General features: G+C 45.4%; 1 protein-coding gene across 4 annotated transcripts in view; it reads right to left on the bottom strand.

Annotated features, from left to right (window-relative positions):
• Nucleotides 1-1,103: 1,103 nt before the first annotated feature.
• Nucleotides 1,104-17,033, bottom strand: part of NRF1 (nuclear respiratory factor 1) — a 121,801-nt gene continuing 105,871 nt past the window's right edge. For 3 of the 4 annotated variants that reach the window (XM_043463703.1, XM_043463704.1, XM_043463705.1), the window contains 2 exons: nucleotides 6,951-6,992; nucleotides 1,104-4,660 (listed from right to left, as the gene is read on the bottom strand). In XM_043463703.1, coding sequence (XP_043319638.1) covers nucleotides 4,497-4,660; nucleotides 6,951-6,992 — 206 coding nt within the window. In that variant the 3' untranslated portion in view covers nucleotides 1,104-4,496. The remainder of the gene's footprint in view (nucleotides 4,661-6,950; nucleotides 6,993-17,033) is intronic. The other variant, XM_043463706.1, reaches the window with a different exon arrangement.

Here is a 17,033-nt window from a genome sequence, read left to right as displayed (position 1 = left end):
TAAACTAGAGCTAGGAAGGCCTCTGCACAGGGCTAGGGCGCAGGCCTGTCCTTGCCTTACAAGGTGGCTCTGGGTAAGACCTGGGTTTTGGGGGATCCTGGCCCTGCTCTGCAGATGAATATTATCCTGGTACCTTTGCCTCCCCCTCTCCAACTCTTTGCAGAAATACACTCCAGTACTCAACAAACATCCGCTAACAGCCCACTGGTTTTTCAGGTGGGAGGAACTCAAATTCAGAGTGGGTTGGGGACTCATTCAGGGGCCCAGCAGCAGTGGAAGCAGAATTCTCCAGCTATTTCAGAGTCCAGTGCTAACACCGTTATCTCCTCGCTCTGTGCACCTCCTTCCTCTGGGCTGTCTCCACTGTCCCGGGTGGATCTTCTCCAAGAGCTGCCAACCGGGAGCAAACAGCAGAGGCCAGATGGGATGCACTGATGGGCGTCCTTGATGCTGGCATCTGAGCACGAGCTGTGTGGAGGCCACAGGCTGGCATGGCCTGATGACCTGGGCGGCCCACAGCCCACTGAGATGGAGGTGCGAGGGGAAATGTGGGCTGGTCTTCCTCAGCCCACAAAGCCTCTGCTCCGAATAAGCTTCAATGTTCCCCCCAACACCAAAAGGACCTACCACAGCTCCAGAGCTGCTCCATCCACAGCTGAGGCTTTGGAGGGGGCTGGCGGGAGGGGGGTGCTGATAGAGAAGAGGAACAGCAGCAGATAGGAAGGAAGGTGAATGCAGGAGCAGGCCCTCTTCGATGTGAGAAGTGGCTGGAAATGAGCCTTGTCTGGGTCTGAGTGAGGCCCAGGGCACTGGCAGCTGGGGCTCTTTCTACAGGGCGAATGGTCCCTTCTCTTCCCTGCCCTTCTGGTTCTCCTCGGCTCACCCATCTCAGTTCAGATGGCTCCAGTGCTCATCAGCATCGCCAACGGATCTTCTCAGATGTAGGACTTAAAGTGAAGAATTCCGAGCCCAGGGTCTTGGTTTCGGTGAGCACCAGATCCTTGTCTGGAGCCTAGATGATAAACTACTTATTGCAGAGGACCCTTGAGCAGATAAAATGAGATAACAGAACCCCTTCTGCCACATCACCCTGTCCGGATGGCACCTTATCACACTGGGCTGCCACGGTCTGTTCACACAAAAACATCTCCTCGTCTCATCCTGTTTCTTGGGCAACTGCTATGCTTCATTCACCTGGCACGTGGCAAGCATTCACTAAAGTAAAACTGATGCCTGGGGCCAGAGCTGGTCTACAGGTGGGTTTTGTTTTGCCGGGAAAGTATGTGAAAGACTTTTGATTTGTTGTTGAAATCAGGAAATTCATGCACAAATCTGGACTCCTCAGTTTCTCTGGAAAATTTAAGAGATAGGACTGCAGGGCCCATGTTCCTCCTGCTTGGAGACAGTCAGAGGAGAGGCCACTCCTTTTAGAGATGCTCTCCACTGTGCCTGTCTCCATCACTCCTTCCCCTCTCACAACGGAACGGCTTCCGCTTTACTCAGATTCCACCTGCCGGGGCCCTGGAGGCAGCTGAGTCAGCAGCTCCTGCTGGTGAGTTGGGCAGTAACGGAAGTGAAGTTCTCTATCAGCCCCACCAAAGAGGGCTTCAACACATGCTTGTTGAACAGGCAGCAACTTGGTCTTGCCAGGCGAACAGAATTACTGTGCCTATGGAGAGACACCATCCCCACAGAGGTACTCTAGACAACCAGCTGTTGCAGGGGTGCCTGATGGCAATGATGTCTGCTTGCTCTGGCTGCCACCAATCCTTTCTCTGCCTCACTCTCTCTGGGGACAATAGATGATGATGTGCCACTTGGGCAAGAAGAAGGGAGAAGGGTGGCACTGGCTTTATTGGGCCACTCTCAGCAAGGAAAACATCTCTGACCTCCCGCATTCAACTATTGTAATCATTATTACCAGGAAACAGACCCAAACACCCAACAAAAGGAAAGAAAGGGGTGATGGAGGGGGCAAGGAGAGCATCATTTTGAGCTGAGGAAAGCAGCGGGCACAAGTGTGGGAGTGCAAAACCACTGGGAGGTTTAGGAAGGGCCCGAAGCCGGGGGTGTGGCAGGAGGTATGGGTAGAAGAATGACAGATGCCACATGAAGGAGTGAGCTGTGAGAGAAGCCAAGGAGGAAGGCCTTAAAGGAACAAAGGCATGGGGCCCCCGCTTCAAGAAGGAAAGTCCACTGCAATACGGAACAACACTCATGTGGGGAGGACACAGATGGACAAGTATCACCACCCACCCTGATTTTAATGTGGAATGCAATTAACCCCTAAAAAAGGAACTCCAGGGAAGAGGTTTTCAAACTATCTTTAGGATTTTTCAAACTAGACGCCCCCCCGCCATAACCCCTCTGGACAGCATCTTGTAAAACTGATTCAGCAGAGCTGCTCTGGTGACAGAAGACAGGCAGGAGCCACCCCCTTCCACTCCCGCACCCCCCTTACAGGGCTCCACAACGCCCAGGAACACGGGTCAAAGATCACTGAGCTTGAGTAGAATCACCTACTCCTTTTACAAAGCAGAACAAGCCACCCCAAAAGAGAGCTCCTAAGAGGCTAAGTGCTCCTACACAGACGAACACTTTCACTTCCTGTTGCCACGTCGTTAACTATTTATTGAATGAGGCAGTAATAGACAGAATGGAAAACGACACAGAATCCATGCTCTGCTACTGGGGTTCTGCTTTTCTTCTTCTTCTTGGCAATTTCTCAAACTATCAGGAGGGTATTTCACCACAAAGGAACACGGACTTTAAAGCCCCTGGACAGTTTCACAACGATGATAAAAAATAATAATTAAAAAAATAACAAATTGTAGAACTAGGACTGTTTTATGTAAATTTCCCTTCCCTCCCCCCATTACGTACAGAAAAAAAAAAAAAAACATACAAAGAACACTGGATAGTTTTATATAAAACAAGCAAATACAAGAATCTGAAACTTTTCTCAAAGGCTGAGCAAGACGTGAAGAATCTTTTTAATGTCGCGTTAAAAAAAAAAAACACATTAAATATACAGTCACACACGGGGGTGGGGGGGCCCGGGAGGAGGGAGGAAGAGTCATCCCTGTACTCAAGGAGCAGAGATTTGGCCTGTCAAAAAGTCAGGTGAATTAACCCCTGGAGACTCAGGGCTTGCTTGTGGCTGAGAAATCACAGAATTTCATTACAAAGAACACCCAGACCAATTAACAGCCATGAGAGGGAAGCTGTGGGGCCTGGGCCTAGTACAATGCACCTGGGACAGCTGCAAGGTCCCTTCTGAGATCGGGCCTGATCCAGGGGTGCAGGAGGCACCCTCAGCCCTCTTCTCTCCAGTGCCCCTCAGTCTAATGGCCAGCCTTCCTCGCGCCAGGAGCCCCTGTCAGTTCTCGTCTCCTCTGTTAAGCTACAGGAAGTCACAGGAAGGGAAAAAGTTGCTCCCATTGGTGCACCCTGGTCTTTAAAAGATTTTTCTCTCCCTCCTTCCTTTCCCCTTCCAACTCCTCCCACCCCCTCATTCTCTCCACGATGCACACACCCACAAGCACACGCAACGCGCACGCACTCCTCAAACCCTTAATACTTCTGTCACCTTCAGTTCATATACATGACCAATTCAGGACTGACCTTAAAACCAAAGCGACGGGTTAACAGTCGTGAGATCAAGAAGGTTTCCTGGGGAGGGGAGGAGATGGGAAAGAAAGAAAACCCTCTCGACCCTGCCTGGGAGCTTTAAAGACATTTCATTTGCCTGTGGCAAGGTCAGCATCTGGGCCAGCCCGAGGAGCGTCTCAGCTGCCAGACCACGCGGCCCCTGGGTCTTGCAAGCACAGTTTCTGGACCTCACCCCAATCCGGAACCTCCGTTCTTAGGTGAGCCCAGCAGGGAGAGTTCTGGGTGGCCACTGGGAGGCAGCTTTGGTGAAGGGCATGGTCACCTCCGCCTGAGTTTGTCAGTAGCTCAACGCATGACCCTGGTATGAACAAAACCAGGTGGCTGTCTGGCCACGTACCCTACACCCACTAAACTGGGTGAATTATTTTTCCACAGCTCACCTTGATTTCATACAGATAATTCCATGCGGGTTTCTTTATATATATATATATATATATATATATCTACACATATATATATATACTCTATATATATATGTAAATGTGTATATCCATATGTACACATATACATATATTCACATTCACACATACACACACGGAAGTATACACACGTTTCCGCAGAAAGAAGTCCTGCCACAATTTGGCTTTTTCGGGACCGTGAAATTGACAACGCAGTATCTTATTCCACCAATCCCAGAAAATCAAGAGTGGTGCTTTTTAAAAAATGCAATTCCAAAATCCACTGCCTTTCTTCCTTTTTAAAAAAAAGGTTAACAAAACTTTTCTTCCAAAGTCGAGAGACTTAATTCCATTTGATTGCACCTCTGCAAACGTGTAAAAAATTTTGAAGTAGACTAGAAAATGATGCCATGGTATGGCTGCATGTCACTGTTCCAACGTCACCACCTCCACAGCCTGGCCATCCATGGTGACTGCGCTGTCCGATATCCTGGTGGTCACAGGGGCCATGGCCACCTGCACCGGCCCGTTACCCTGGGCGAGGCTGGTTACCACAGTCTGGTACATGCTCACAGGGATCTGGACCAGTCCTGGGGAGACAAGGGGAGACCGTCAGTGGGGACTGCGTATAGGTTCCCAGATGCTGGCTGGACAGGGCAATCAGCTCCAGCCCTCGGGGTACCACTGTCTGCAGCCACAGGTAACTGCATACCCATTGTCCAGGCACAAATACACCCCTTTCCCCACCCCATTTTAATACTTTAAAACAGACTATCAGGAAAGAGAATGTGGAGAAGTGGTAGAAACATGCCTCAGAACAGGGCCTCCCCAACGTGCCAAGAGATGACCCCGCCTGCCTGCCTCTCTCCAACTTTAGGAGGCCTGCATAGACCCCGCAGGGATGAATTCTCCTCCCAACAAGCCTGTCTCTTCTGACTGCCCTCCTCTCTAGGAGAGGCCACCATTCATGTTCTTGGATCTTCTGCTACACTGACTTCTTCAACTCTCTGCCTATGCTCAAGTTTCTCTCAGCTTGAAAAAACTTCTCCCTTAAACTTAGCCTGCCTTCTGGCCATTGTCCCTCTCCTCTGGGTCAGTTTTTTTTTTTCTAAAGCCTAGGTCATTAGTTTTCTGATTTTAGATTTCATAGACCAATAGAAATTTTAAATACATTCTGGGGTCAACTTAAAAAAAAAATCCCAAGTACCTCCTAATATCACTATTATTTCACAGTAAAAAGAAGTGTTTAGTAGAAAGAGAGGAGGAAGCAAATAATTTCAGAAAAGTGCAGTCCTTCCAAAGAAAGGAAAACTGACAATTTTATATGACATATTAAAAAAAAATTCCAATTAAATAAGACAGAATAAATGCACATATAAAATTCTTCTTCCTCATAAAACAAAAATTATAGTGAAGGAGAAAAAAAAAAAGATATGAATCAGAGATGGCAACATACTGGATTGGCCAAAAAGTTGATTTGGGTTTTTAAATAGTATCTTAGGGAAAACACAAACTTTTGGGCCAACCCAGTATTTCTGGGAGATGCAAAGCACACATAAAGTGGTTCTGACATTAAAGAAGAGGAAGCTGCACGTCCTGTGTCCTGGAGTTCTCAGGGCATGGAGGCTCAGCTACTGCACAATGAGAGGAAGAAGTGAAAGGTAAGAGTTAGTTGACAGTTTGTATTCAACTGACTGGACCAGTAGGTCCTACCAATCCCAACACTCAGGCCTTTGTTGACCAGACACCTGAAGTTCATCCACTGTATTGAGAAACTGACCTGGAGAAGCCCCAGAGAAGATCTATGATAGTATCTGGTGGGTGGGGAGGTGAGGGGTTGGGGGTGTGGAGACAATGAAAGATCTGGCCTGCAGTCCTAAGACTCACCACCCCGAGGCCTACAGGTCACCCAGCTTTGCCCTGCACACCCCAACAAGCTGTGTTTCAGTGTCTCACTCTTAAGGAACACAGAGGTAACAGACAACGTGGGGAGCAGAAACAAAAACAAATGGCTCTAAACTCTAATACCTTCAGAGACAGAAAAGATTTGTATCATACAAACGGATACTTTTATTAAAAAGGAATGAGAGAAAATCTGTTAAAGAAATCAGATAGATGAAATACATTCCACATAAAGATGAGAAGGTAAAGTCAAGGAAATCTTCCAGAGAGCAGAAGAGATTAAAAGATGGAAAGTAGGCGACCTTAAGAGATCCAATCTCTGATAAAAGAGCTTTCTAGAGACTAGAAAAAACAGAAGGTAGGAAATTATCAGACACATTGCAAGTAAATCTCTAGAACTGAAAACATGATTTTCAGATTGAAAAGGCCCATTAGATACCCAGCAGAACAGAAGAAAAAAGATCCAGATGCTAAGACACAGCTTCGTAACATTTCAGAACACTAAGGATAAAGCAGAGATCCCAAAGGATTTGAGAAAGGGTAAAAAAAAAAAAAAAAAGTCACATACAAAGAACTGGAAATCATTATTGGATTTCTCAAAAGCAAGCCTGGAGGCTAGACGATGATGGAGCAGTGGCTTCAAACCTCTGAGAGAAAATGCTTTCAGCCTAGAATTCTCTCTCCAGCCCATGAAATGACACCCACGCCAATTAAGTGTGGGGACAGAATAAACACCTCCTCAGACTCGTAAGGGCTGTAAAAGCCGGCTACCCATGCACACTTTCTTTGGAAGCTCTGAAGGATGTTCCCCAAAGAAATGAGACAGGAAAACTTAAGAAATAAGTGGCTGTGGGGTCCAGGAGACAGAGAACCCACTGTAGGGAGCTTGGGGACAGCAGGAGGGCCCAGGATGGGGGCTGTGCAGTACGTCTGGGAGGAGAGGGGATGTGGCATGAGCTCATGGGATAGAGTAAGTACCTCGAGGGGTCTTCCAGAATTGGGTAGAACCGGTGATTACTCCTTAAAAAGTAGAAGAAAAAAAAAAGCAAGGATTAACCATACCCACTCGTCGTGGCAGTGAACAAGTTTTACCTTTATAAAAATTTTATGTTTATAACAATATAAACATAGAAACTGAGTTATTGAAAATTGTGATGATGTCTCAACTCAAGAAACAATATGACTATTATTCAGAATAATACACATACATACCAGAAAAAAGAACATGGAGTGTTGCCTCTGGGGTACATATATATATACATATATATATATATATTTTTTAAGGCCTTTCAGTTCTTTTTGTCATTTAAAACTATGTATCACTTTTATGAAAATCAAAATTAATTGTAAAAAGGGATGTTTTACCAGAATATTTCCTAATGCCAAAAAAAAAAAAAAATCAAACATAAAATAACATGTCAATTTTACAATGTTAAATTGTATCTAATTGTTTTCCAGGGCTAACTGTTGACAGTTTGGAAATAAGTATTTGTTGATGCTTCCCTGGTGGCTCAGACGGTAAAGAATCTTCCTTCAATGCGGAAGACCTGGGTTTGATCCTTGGGTTGGGAAGATCCCCTGGAGAACGGAATGGCTACCCACTCCAGTATTCTTGCCTGGAGAATCCCACGGACAGAGGAGCCTGGAGGGCTACAGTCCATGGGGTCACAGAGAGTTGGACACGACTGAGTGACAAACACAACACAACACCATAACATTTAATGATGCAACCTGAAATGAGGCTAAATGTTCTGTTTTGTCGACGTTTTGGGATTCCAGGCTTACCCTGCTATGTGTTAATGAGAATGGAAGGCATGGCCCACAGTCCTCACACTTGAGATGCTGGGGCCTGAAAGGGGAAGGAGAGGGCCAGCCCATACATCGGCCTCAGAAGACTGTAGGGTTCAATGTTTTTCATCTAGACCTTTGCAAACGGCTTTCATATGTCTCTAGTCAATTCCTCTTTCCATTCACTCCTTTCTGCCACCCAAGTTATCCTTCTATAACACGTCATTCCCCAAGCTCAAACTTTTCAAATTCCCTGATGCTAGTTAAAAAGTTCCCAAAGCCTACAGTAAAATTCAAATGTTGGGCTGGCATTCAGGACTCTTGTGATTTGTCCAGCTTTACTTCCCTCACTCCCTGTGTTCTGGGCATCACCCTGGAATATTCTTAATTCTCCAACACATTGGTAACCTTCCTTTCTCTGGACCTTTGCTCAAGCTGTTTGCTACCTGGAATTCCCTTACTGCCCACGCCTTCCCCTTTAAAACCCTCCTCTTGGAAAAATAAATAAATAAATAAAACCCTCCTTTTGGAAGCCTATCCCAGCTCTAGTCAATACTGACAGCAGCCTCCTCGGGATTCTCAGTAAGCACTGGACAGCAGGGTATAATCTGGCTAGGTCCAGTTAATGCATGTAGATAGGCCTTCCCTATCTACCTAGATTGAGCCCTAGATAGAGGGCTCCTTCAAGGTCAGGCCTGGCTCTGGTTCATGTTTAGTATGAGGTACAAGGTATGCCAAATACGGGCATCAGCACAGCCTCAAGGGCAGCAGGTCAGGGGATTTTATTGCGGGCCCTAACCAACGTGTGGCTGGGCTCTAGTCCCTGGTATCTAGACTTCAGGCATGGGCCTGAGTATATGTGAATATGTGAAGACCAAGACCCCCTTCCATCATCCTAGTGGATCTTCATCATCACTTTCATTCTCTCTTCTGGTCAAAACAGACAAAGTTAATGAAGTAATGTTTTTTTTGCCAAATGCCCTGTGGCAAAACCAGGACACCTCCAAAGAACCCACATGCGAGCAAACAGCAGCCAAAACCAGAAGCAAAGATCAGTCTTCTTTTACTGTTCTTGCTTCTGAGACTGATTCAGTTCCAAAAGCTCTAGGCTGGGAGAACAAGTTACAAACTTTACAAACACACTGAATACTATGAGTGGGACCTTTTTCCTGACTATAAGCAACTGTCCTGGGTCAGTGCTGGGGTGGAGAGAAACTGGATGAATTGTTAGAATTAAATCTCTTTCTTACTGGTTTACGATATGTTTGGGTTACCTATAATGTGGGTCCATGTCCCACACTGTTGTTGAAACACTTTTTAATATCATGGAAGATTCGCCCTAAAATAAAATGGAAAAAGGTTCAAATGCAGAAATTCAAACTGGCTGACACTGCCATAACCGGAATAATCTTTTGAATAGAAACTGATTTTGTTCTTCTCTTTTACAATTCTTTACTGGTTTCCAATGGCCCGTAGAATATAAAGTCCAAATCCCTTTGCAGGTATTTCAGCCCTTCACATCAGCCCCTGTTGCTCAGTTAGTTCAGCCTAGTGATATGTGAATCCCCACCCACTGTACATTCCAGGCAGGTGAACTACTTGCATGAGGCTCTTTCCACACCTGCCTCCATGGGGTGCACACATTCTGACTTCTGCCTGGAATGACTGTCCTTGGCTTGTTCCTTGAATGGGCTTCTAGTCTTCCTTCAGCTGTCAGCTGCAGTCTCTTCTCCTGTCTGAGCTCCTCTTCTCCCAAGGGCCCACAGCACTTTACACTGGTCTCCATGGAGGAGGTCATATACTTTATCACTGGTTACTTGTCTTATCTCCAAGGAAACTGTAAATTCCTTAAGGGAGAGATGGAATCTCTATATTTGAGTCCCTAGCAATGAGCAGGTGTTTTCTATACAGTTTTCTACACAGTTGAATGAAACCTGCCTTCCGAGATTGCACAGGTGTCCACCTCCCCCACCCCAGGACAGGAATGATTGACATGGGTGAGCCTTCAGGTGATTAGGAAGTTTCAGAATGGGAGCTCTCAGTCCAGAAAAAGCAATACAGAAATGACACATTCAAAGCTCATCCAAATAAAACCATTTTAAAAGATTTCATTTTCGGTACTTCACAGTTTGGGAAGGAGTAAATTTGGCCTTTACAACTGGGTGATAAGATGACTTCCACACAAAGCCATCTCGAGGGTGAATGACTAGTGACAGCGACTTCATATCTAAAAAGCTTCTTGGAGAAATCCCATATACAGGGTATTTCATAACCTCAAATGCCTTGAAATCCAAGCCTGTTATTCTCTACGCACAGTTTGAGTCTACCTCTACCTTAAACAAGTGCATTACCATCCCATTGTGAGGATTTTAGAATCTCTCACACACACAGCCATTTTGACATGAGATTAGATTAAATCGTCTCAGTGTCTCTGACCTAGCAGCCTTTATGTCCATGGCAAGGGAAAGGGGGAGGGGGCTAGAGGCTTGGAAACCCAGCGCGCACTAAATCGGCTGGCTGCCCTTGGAAGAGAGATGATTAAATGCTGAGGTACAGTAATCAGGCCAGGATTGTCCCTGCATCTGCTCAGCCTGCCCCTGATTAGCCCTAATCTAGAAGGCGTATGTTAATCTCAGCTTGTATTCTGGGTCATTTCGATTGATTAAGCAACAGGAAGCCTTTCCCATTCTACATTAGGAACTTGAAGTTCTCCTTTTTGTTTTTTTCACAGAGACCCTGCACAACGCTCATAAGAAAGCTCTCCTGGCATTTGTACAGTGCTTTTCAAAGTCTTCTCACCCCCACTGCACAGCACTAGCTTCCTGCTGAGACTCTGGAGCAGCAGGCAGGGCAGGTATTCTTTCCTTTCACAAATGATAGGCAAGTTCTGTTGGCAGAACCATAAAAGCATACTTATAAAAACCTGGAGCTTTTAGTACCCCAATCTCTAGTACCTCATCTTTCAAAGCTGTAAGAAACCATAGAGTTCTTCAGTTTAGAAAATCTAATCCCCCCTTTTCTTTAAATTCCAAAGCATAGAGATAAAAAGTTTATTTAAACAAAACAAAACATGGATTGAGGGAGACTGAGTGACCGAGCCTGTGGTAAGGCAAGGCAGCTGGGAGTCTCTGCAGGCACCGGCAAGCCTCTACCACTGACCACTATAGCCAGCAGGGGCCTGGAAGGGAGAGGACAGTCTCTTCTGGGCTCGCTGCTGCCTCTCCTTTCAGGTTTCTTGGTAAGGTTTACAGAATTGGCAAAAACGGAAAAAGAGGCCAAAAGAGACTTGGGAACTTCAGGTCCCAGTGCAAGGATTTCCATGGCCAACAGCAGTCAGCTCCCAAATCCTGGAGGAACTGCTGACCCCAGAACAGAAAGAGGAGACCTGACTCTGCTCTGTTTTTCTACCAGTTGGGTATCATTCTTGAGCCCAAATGGTCAAATACACTCCTCCCATCTTAACAAATGGCAATTACATTCTTTCAGTTGCTCAGGCCCAAAACTTGGAAGTCAGGCCATCTCTGACTTTTCATGCAATTCATCAGCAAATTCTCTCCTTTCAAACATAAAGCCATAACACAGCCACATCGGCTGCTGCTTCCCTGGGTGAACTCCTATCCTCTCTCGCCTGGACTACGTGTTAGCTTTCCTCCAGATCACCCTGCATCATCCCTGGCTGCAATGCACTCTCTGCTCCCCACACAGAAGCCAGAGGGATCTTCTAAAACTTTCACACGATGGACATGGGGACACACATTCTGAAAATTCAGATATTTGCTCTTCCTTGTTTTCTGCAAAACGGGTTCTGCAGTGGTCTGTCTCTGAACGTGTCACCAGGGGAGGCTTTGTGGTAGACCGTGGGCGCCAGCGAGAGTAACTTTGAAGGTTAGGGTCACTGCCCTGCACACTCTGGATTCATCATTCATGAGCTGATCTACTCTATTCCTGACCTCTTCTGAGGTAATGAGTTCCATCACTTATCTACCATGTGATGAATCTCTTTCTCTCACACACACGTATGCATATATCTGGAATTTATTTACTGATGGGAATTCATTTATTTATCCCAAGACTAACTTCTTTTAGCGTTTTGAGATCTGATGAATAAGTCTATACATCACAGTTAGCTAAATCTTGAGATATTGTTTGACAACAGCTAATCCAACTCCCCCCGCCTTTTTAGTGGCTCCCTACTACTGCTAAGTCACTTCAGTCGTGTCCGACTCTGTGCGACCCCATAGACGGCAGCCCACCAGGCTCCCCCGTCCCTGGGATTCTCCAGGCAAGAACACTGGAGTGGGTTGCCATTTCCAGGGAAAAATAAAGTCCAAATAGCTAATAGATGAGGGATTATATCAGCCTTTCCCACAAATACTCTGCCTTATGCTTTCATTACAACTGTACCTGTCTCTTCAGTATACCCTAGCCACCACATGTATTTACTCAGGCAGGTCTCTCTGCCTAGAATTATTCCTGCCAACCTATGTTCTGTTCTTTCACCATCTTTCAGGGGTTCCTCCAGACAGAACAGCCCACCAGGTTCTCTCCTTCCGGGGATTTTATTGCTTTACCACTCATTTGGCACCAGATCTGTGCTAACCTGTTCCCAAATAGTTACTGTTTTTCTCTATACAAACACTGCTTACTTAGATCTTGGTAGGACAATGTTCTTGAACAGTGAGCAACTTGAACACAGTAGACGTTAATACCTGAATATGACAATTGATCACGTTCTTCATCTTTTCAGAAACTTGATTATATTCCCCTTAGCTTTGGTCTCTGTGGCCTGAAGCCTTTTACTCTGCTTTGAAATGAGTACCATTCTCCCCACAACATTCTTAAGGCCGAAGCAGAATGCTGTATGGCAGTTCAGATGCATCTGATGTGAAGGTAGAACAGGCACTTTTATTTCCATTAGCTTCCCAGTCAGAAAGAATCCTGGCTCTGCCGCTTACAGGCTTATGAAGTCTCACTTTCTTCCTACATAAAATGGTAATTACTCATATTCTCAGGGTTGTTGAGAACTAGATGTGCTGATGGGGGTAGAGTCTGGCACAGTGCCTGGCACACAGTAGGTGAACACTAAATGTCAGCTACTTTCCCAGATGACTTGGAATGAGAGGTCTGATGAGTCTGGCTGGGTCACAGATGTTAGACCAAAGCTCTCAGGAAGCAGAAGGGAAAGCAGAGACAGCGCAGATCTCCTTTCAGCTGCGATTTGCTCCTGCCAGGAAGCACATCATTTGCCAAAGGCCTTCAAAGATGTAAAGATTAGAGATAAGAGCCATGAAATCAGGGCAGATGGACTGGCGGGCTGCTTCCTTTCTGAATGCAGTGATGGTCAGCACGGGCACTGGGACCGCATGATGACATATATGAAATAGCTGCCGATTCGGTACAGCAGTAAAGACACAACCCAGGCTAAACCACTCATCAATATTAAGACTGTTAACCATACGATCAGGGACAGTATGATATGATGTCACCATGCTGACAAACTTCTCAACCCCCAAACTAATAGCACACGCTGGAGCCCAGCAGAGCTCAGAGTTGCAGGCCTAGTCAGGGTCACCCAGAACCACAGACTGCCCTCCCCCCACCCCACGCCACGACGAGACAGAGCGGGACAGACAGCCTGAGGAAGAATGGGCCTTTCATTTGCTCTCACAGTCTGGGAAACCTTTGGGAATTGTTGTTTGCTGTAACTGAACCTTTCAGCCCAAAGGCCTTCCTAGTTGGTCATGGAAATATCTTTTAGTTTGGGAGAAAAATATTGATGGTTGTGAGAGAAAAGTAGCTAAACAAATAAATTATCAAGTAAACATAACAGTTGGTGAAAGAGCAATAATTCTTAAAGCTGAAAGGAAAAATTCGCAATGTAATGCTTTCTGTGGTTTATGCATAAGAAAGTGAACGTATGTATTAGGAAAATGCTGGCTTAAATGGGGAACCTGTGACTGTGACTGGAAAGGAGAGGAATAAATAAGATAGTGAAACCATCTATTGTTATTACCAAAGTGACTTCTGCAGTTTTTAAAGAGCCATCAAAAATATCTATAAGTGTTTTTAGGGATGACAGGCAGGAGGGAAGTCCTTTAAAAAATTTTATCTTCAGGCCTGGAAAGAAGTTACATCAGTGCCTGACATCTAAGGAAAGCCACTATTTTATGAAGAAAAACAGGCATGGTGTGTCCTGGCATAGAGATGGGAGAACATGACGGAAAACCAGGTAAAGAAGCTAGTAGGCAGGCGGCAGGCAGATAACGAGGCTAAGAAACACAAACAAGGACCACATGGAAAGAGGACAGATGAGGGCAAGAAAATGAAGGTCATGAAAAGAACAATGATATCAAATGAAAAGGAGAGCCAGGTAACCCTCATAATAGTAAGACAAGGGAGAAATAGAAAAAGCATTTCTCTCTCAGTGGTTCTGTTTCTGCTATATTAGCTGCTTCTGGGACATTTAATCTTCCTTTTCCGTGTTTTTAAAGTCCATGGCTTTTGAGGGCATTTGAGGGATTTATGGATTAAAATATGTATTACATCTGGCAAGTACTGAATATTCTCATGAAGCCAATAGCAGACTCAGAGGTACCCCGGTCTAATAGGCACTTCTCAGCACCCAAGATTTCCTCTCCTCTGGCTAGATAGTCTCAACCTGCTCTTGGAAAAACCACTTTCTGGAATAACTTCCACAGCAGTGGCTTTTTCTGGGTAGGATAGACTAAGGACTGGGTCCTTGGTCTTGATTTTGCAGACCACAAGAAAATTGTCTTGCCTGCATCCCACAAGCCAAACGTTGAGTGAATTCACTTTTACTTTATTAGTGAATGTATTTCAAAACATAATTTGGAGATATAATTTTACCATTCCCTCTTGAAATTACTAGAGTCCCCAGGAACACGAACGAAATCAGGGTTTTATCCTTTAGTGTTCAGAATCATTGTGGGCTACATCCTGGAGACTGAAATCCCAATATAAGACTGAACAAGCTGACTCCAATTCATGCTGTTCTGACCAAGAGGGCTTTAAACCAAAAATGGCAGGAGAGAAAGGTGTTTAAAGCTTGCGGGACATGTAGGTGCTCAGGAGGATGTCTGATCAGAGATGTATGGAGAAGGGCAGGCGCTATCTAGTAAAGTTCCAGAGATCACTGGAAGGGGATAAGGGAAACACCCCAAATCTCCAAAGTCTGTATAGTAGACAAGGTGTGAACAATACATAAAGAGTTGGTATTTTAAAATATTAAATACAGCCCATCTGACAGAAACCTCAGGAGAAAGTTACCAAGCTGTTTAAGAGTTTGCAATAGTCGGGTGTAGAAATGGACCAATCAGGAGTTACCTAGAGTTAAGAATGGAGATTTATTTATTTTTCTGTTATTATTTTCAAAGTTCTTATTATAGAAAATTTCAAATAGGTACAAAAGGAGAGAGACTAGTGTAAGGACTCCGACCCCCTGTGCCTACCACCCAGCCCTTGCCTCCTCCATCTGAACAGGGACAGACTGAGGCAAAAAATCTGCCAAAGGTGCTCTCCTGATTTTTCAATGCTTCACTTAGCCCAATCTTAGAGCATCATTTGGGGGTTTCCCTGATGGCTCAGATGGTAAAGAATCCACTTGCAATGCAGGAGACCCAGGCTTGATCCCTCGGTCAGGAAGATCCCCTGGAGAACGGAATGGCTACCTACTTCAGTATTCCTGCCTGGAGAATTTCATGAACAGAGGAGCCTGGTGGGCTATATAGTCCATGGGGCCGCAGAGTCAGACATGACTGGGCGCCTCAGCAAAATTTGCTTTAGACATAGTCAGACACCTGAAGACAGCAGATTAGAGGTGGAAATAAACAGTTAAGGGGTCAGACGGTCACAAAGAAAGAAATCTATCTTATAAACTTCATTCAAATTGAGTATTATTCCATCTTTCCTATCTGGGCTGTAGTTAGCATAACCAAACTGTTAATGGGGACAAGTTCTTTATAAAAGAATTCCAGCTAATAAAGGCAGAGGAATGATAAGACTAGAGAAATCACTAGTTTGAAACTGTTAGTGAAATGATGAATCTACACAAAATCATTAATGGTTACTAAAACCACTGGGGCTTCCCTGAGAGCTCAGCTAGTAAAGAATCCACCTGCAATGCAGGAGACCCCAGTTCAATTTCTGGGTTAGGACGATCCCCCTGGAGAAGAGATAAGCCACCCACGCCAGTGTTTTTAGGCTTCCCTGGTGGCTCAAAACCATTAGGTGACCGGGTGATGAGGACCGTAGAATAAAGGAACTCCACCACCCGGGCAGGCTGCAGTGCCTGGAAGGGTAGCCTCTTAGCCCACCCTCCAGCCACTTCCTTCTCTCCACAAAGATGAAGCCCCGTGGCCTGTTCAGCATCCATTCGCAATGGGCAATTTGCCATACAGAGGCCTGACAATGACACAGAACTTTTCAAAAGCACCGGGAAAGAAGGGCCACCAGGAAGGGCAGCAGCAGGAAGTCTGCTTCCCATGCACACCTGTGTCTGGGGTACAGAGGTGTCTCTGACATCTACCCGCGGGGTTTACACCTTCCTCTGGGAAACGTGCCAGCACACTGAGTGTGAATGAGGCCTGCTATATAAAGGTAGGTCTTTACAGTCACCTCTTAGTTGAACCAAAAGGAGGATGGGTCATTTCCTCCACAGCGCCCTGCTAAACTCTGATTTTATGATGTGCTTTTCTTGTCACAGACTTATTGTCTAATCATGTCTTCTTTAAGCTAACATGAAAACTAATTTGTGTTTCTTAAGTATGCAGCAGCTGGGCAGGGGGTGGGGGTGGAGGAGATGGTTCAGGCTTTACCCTGGCTTGTTTAGAGAAACTGTCCAAGGATTTAAAATGTGTCATGAGTGATCTGCATGACAGATATTCTGTGTATGGCAACTAAGAGTTGACTATTTTTAACATTTATAAAACCAACAGGGCCATTTCTGTTTCACAGGGCTGCTATGAGGATAAGTAACATTATATTTAAATGATTTAAGTTCTTGGGAAAAGAGATACTGTCTATATTTGAGGTAGTGTGGGTGGCTCAGACAGTGAAGAATCTGTGCACAATACAGGAGACCTGGGTTCGATCCCTGGGTTGGGAAGATCCCCTGGAGAAAGGAATAGCAATCCACTCCAGTACTCTTGCCTGGAGAATTCCATGGACAGAGGAGCCTGGTGGGCTACAGTCCATGAGGTTGCAGAGTCAGACACGACTGAGCAATTAACATACATACACGTTGTTATTTCATAA

Source organism: Cervus canadensis, chromosome 3 (genome assembly GCF_019320065.1).
Source record: "Cervus canadensis isolate Bull #8, Minnesota chromosome 3, ASM1932006v1, whole genome shotgun sequence".
Classification (NCBI taxonomy): domain Eukaryota; kingdom Metazoa; phylum Chordata; class Mammalia; order Artiodactyla; family Cervidae; genus Cervus; species Cervus canadensis.
The sequence above is the reverse complement of the archived record's forward strand: the minus strand, read 5'-3'. Positions and strand labels throughout refer to the sequence as shown.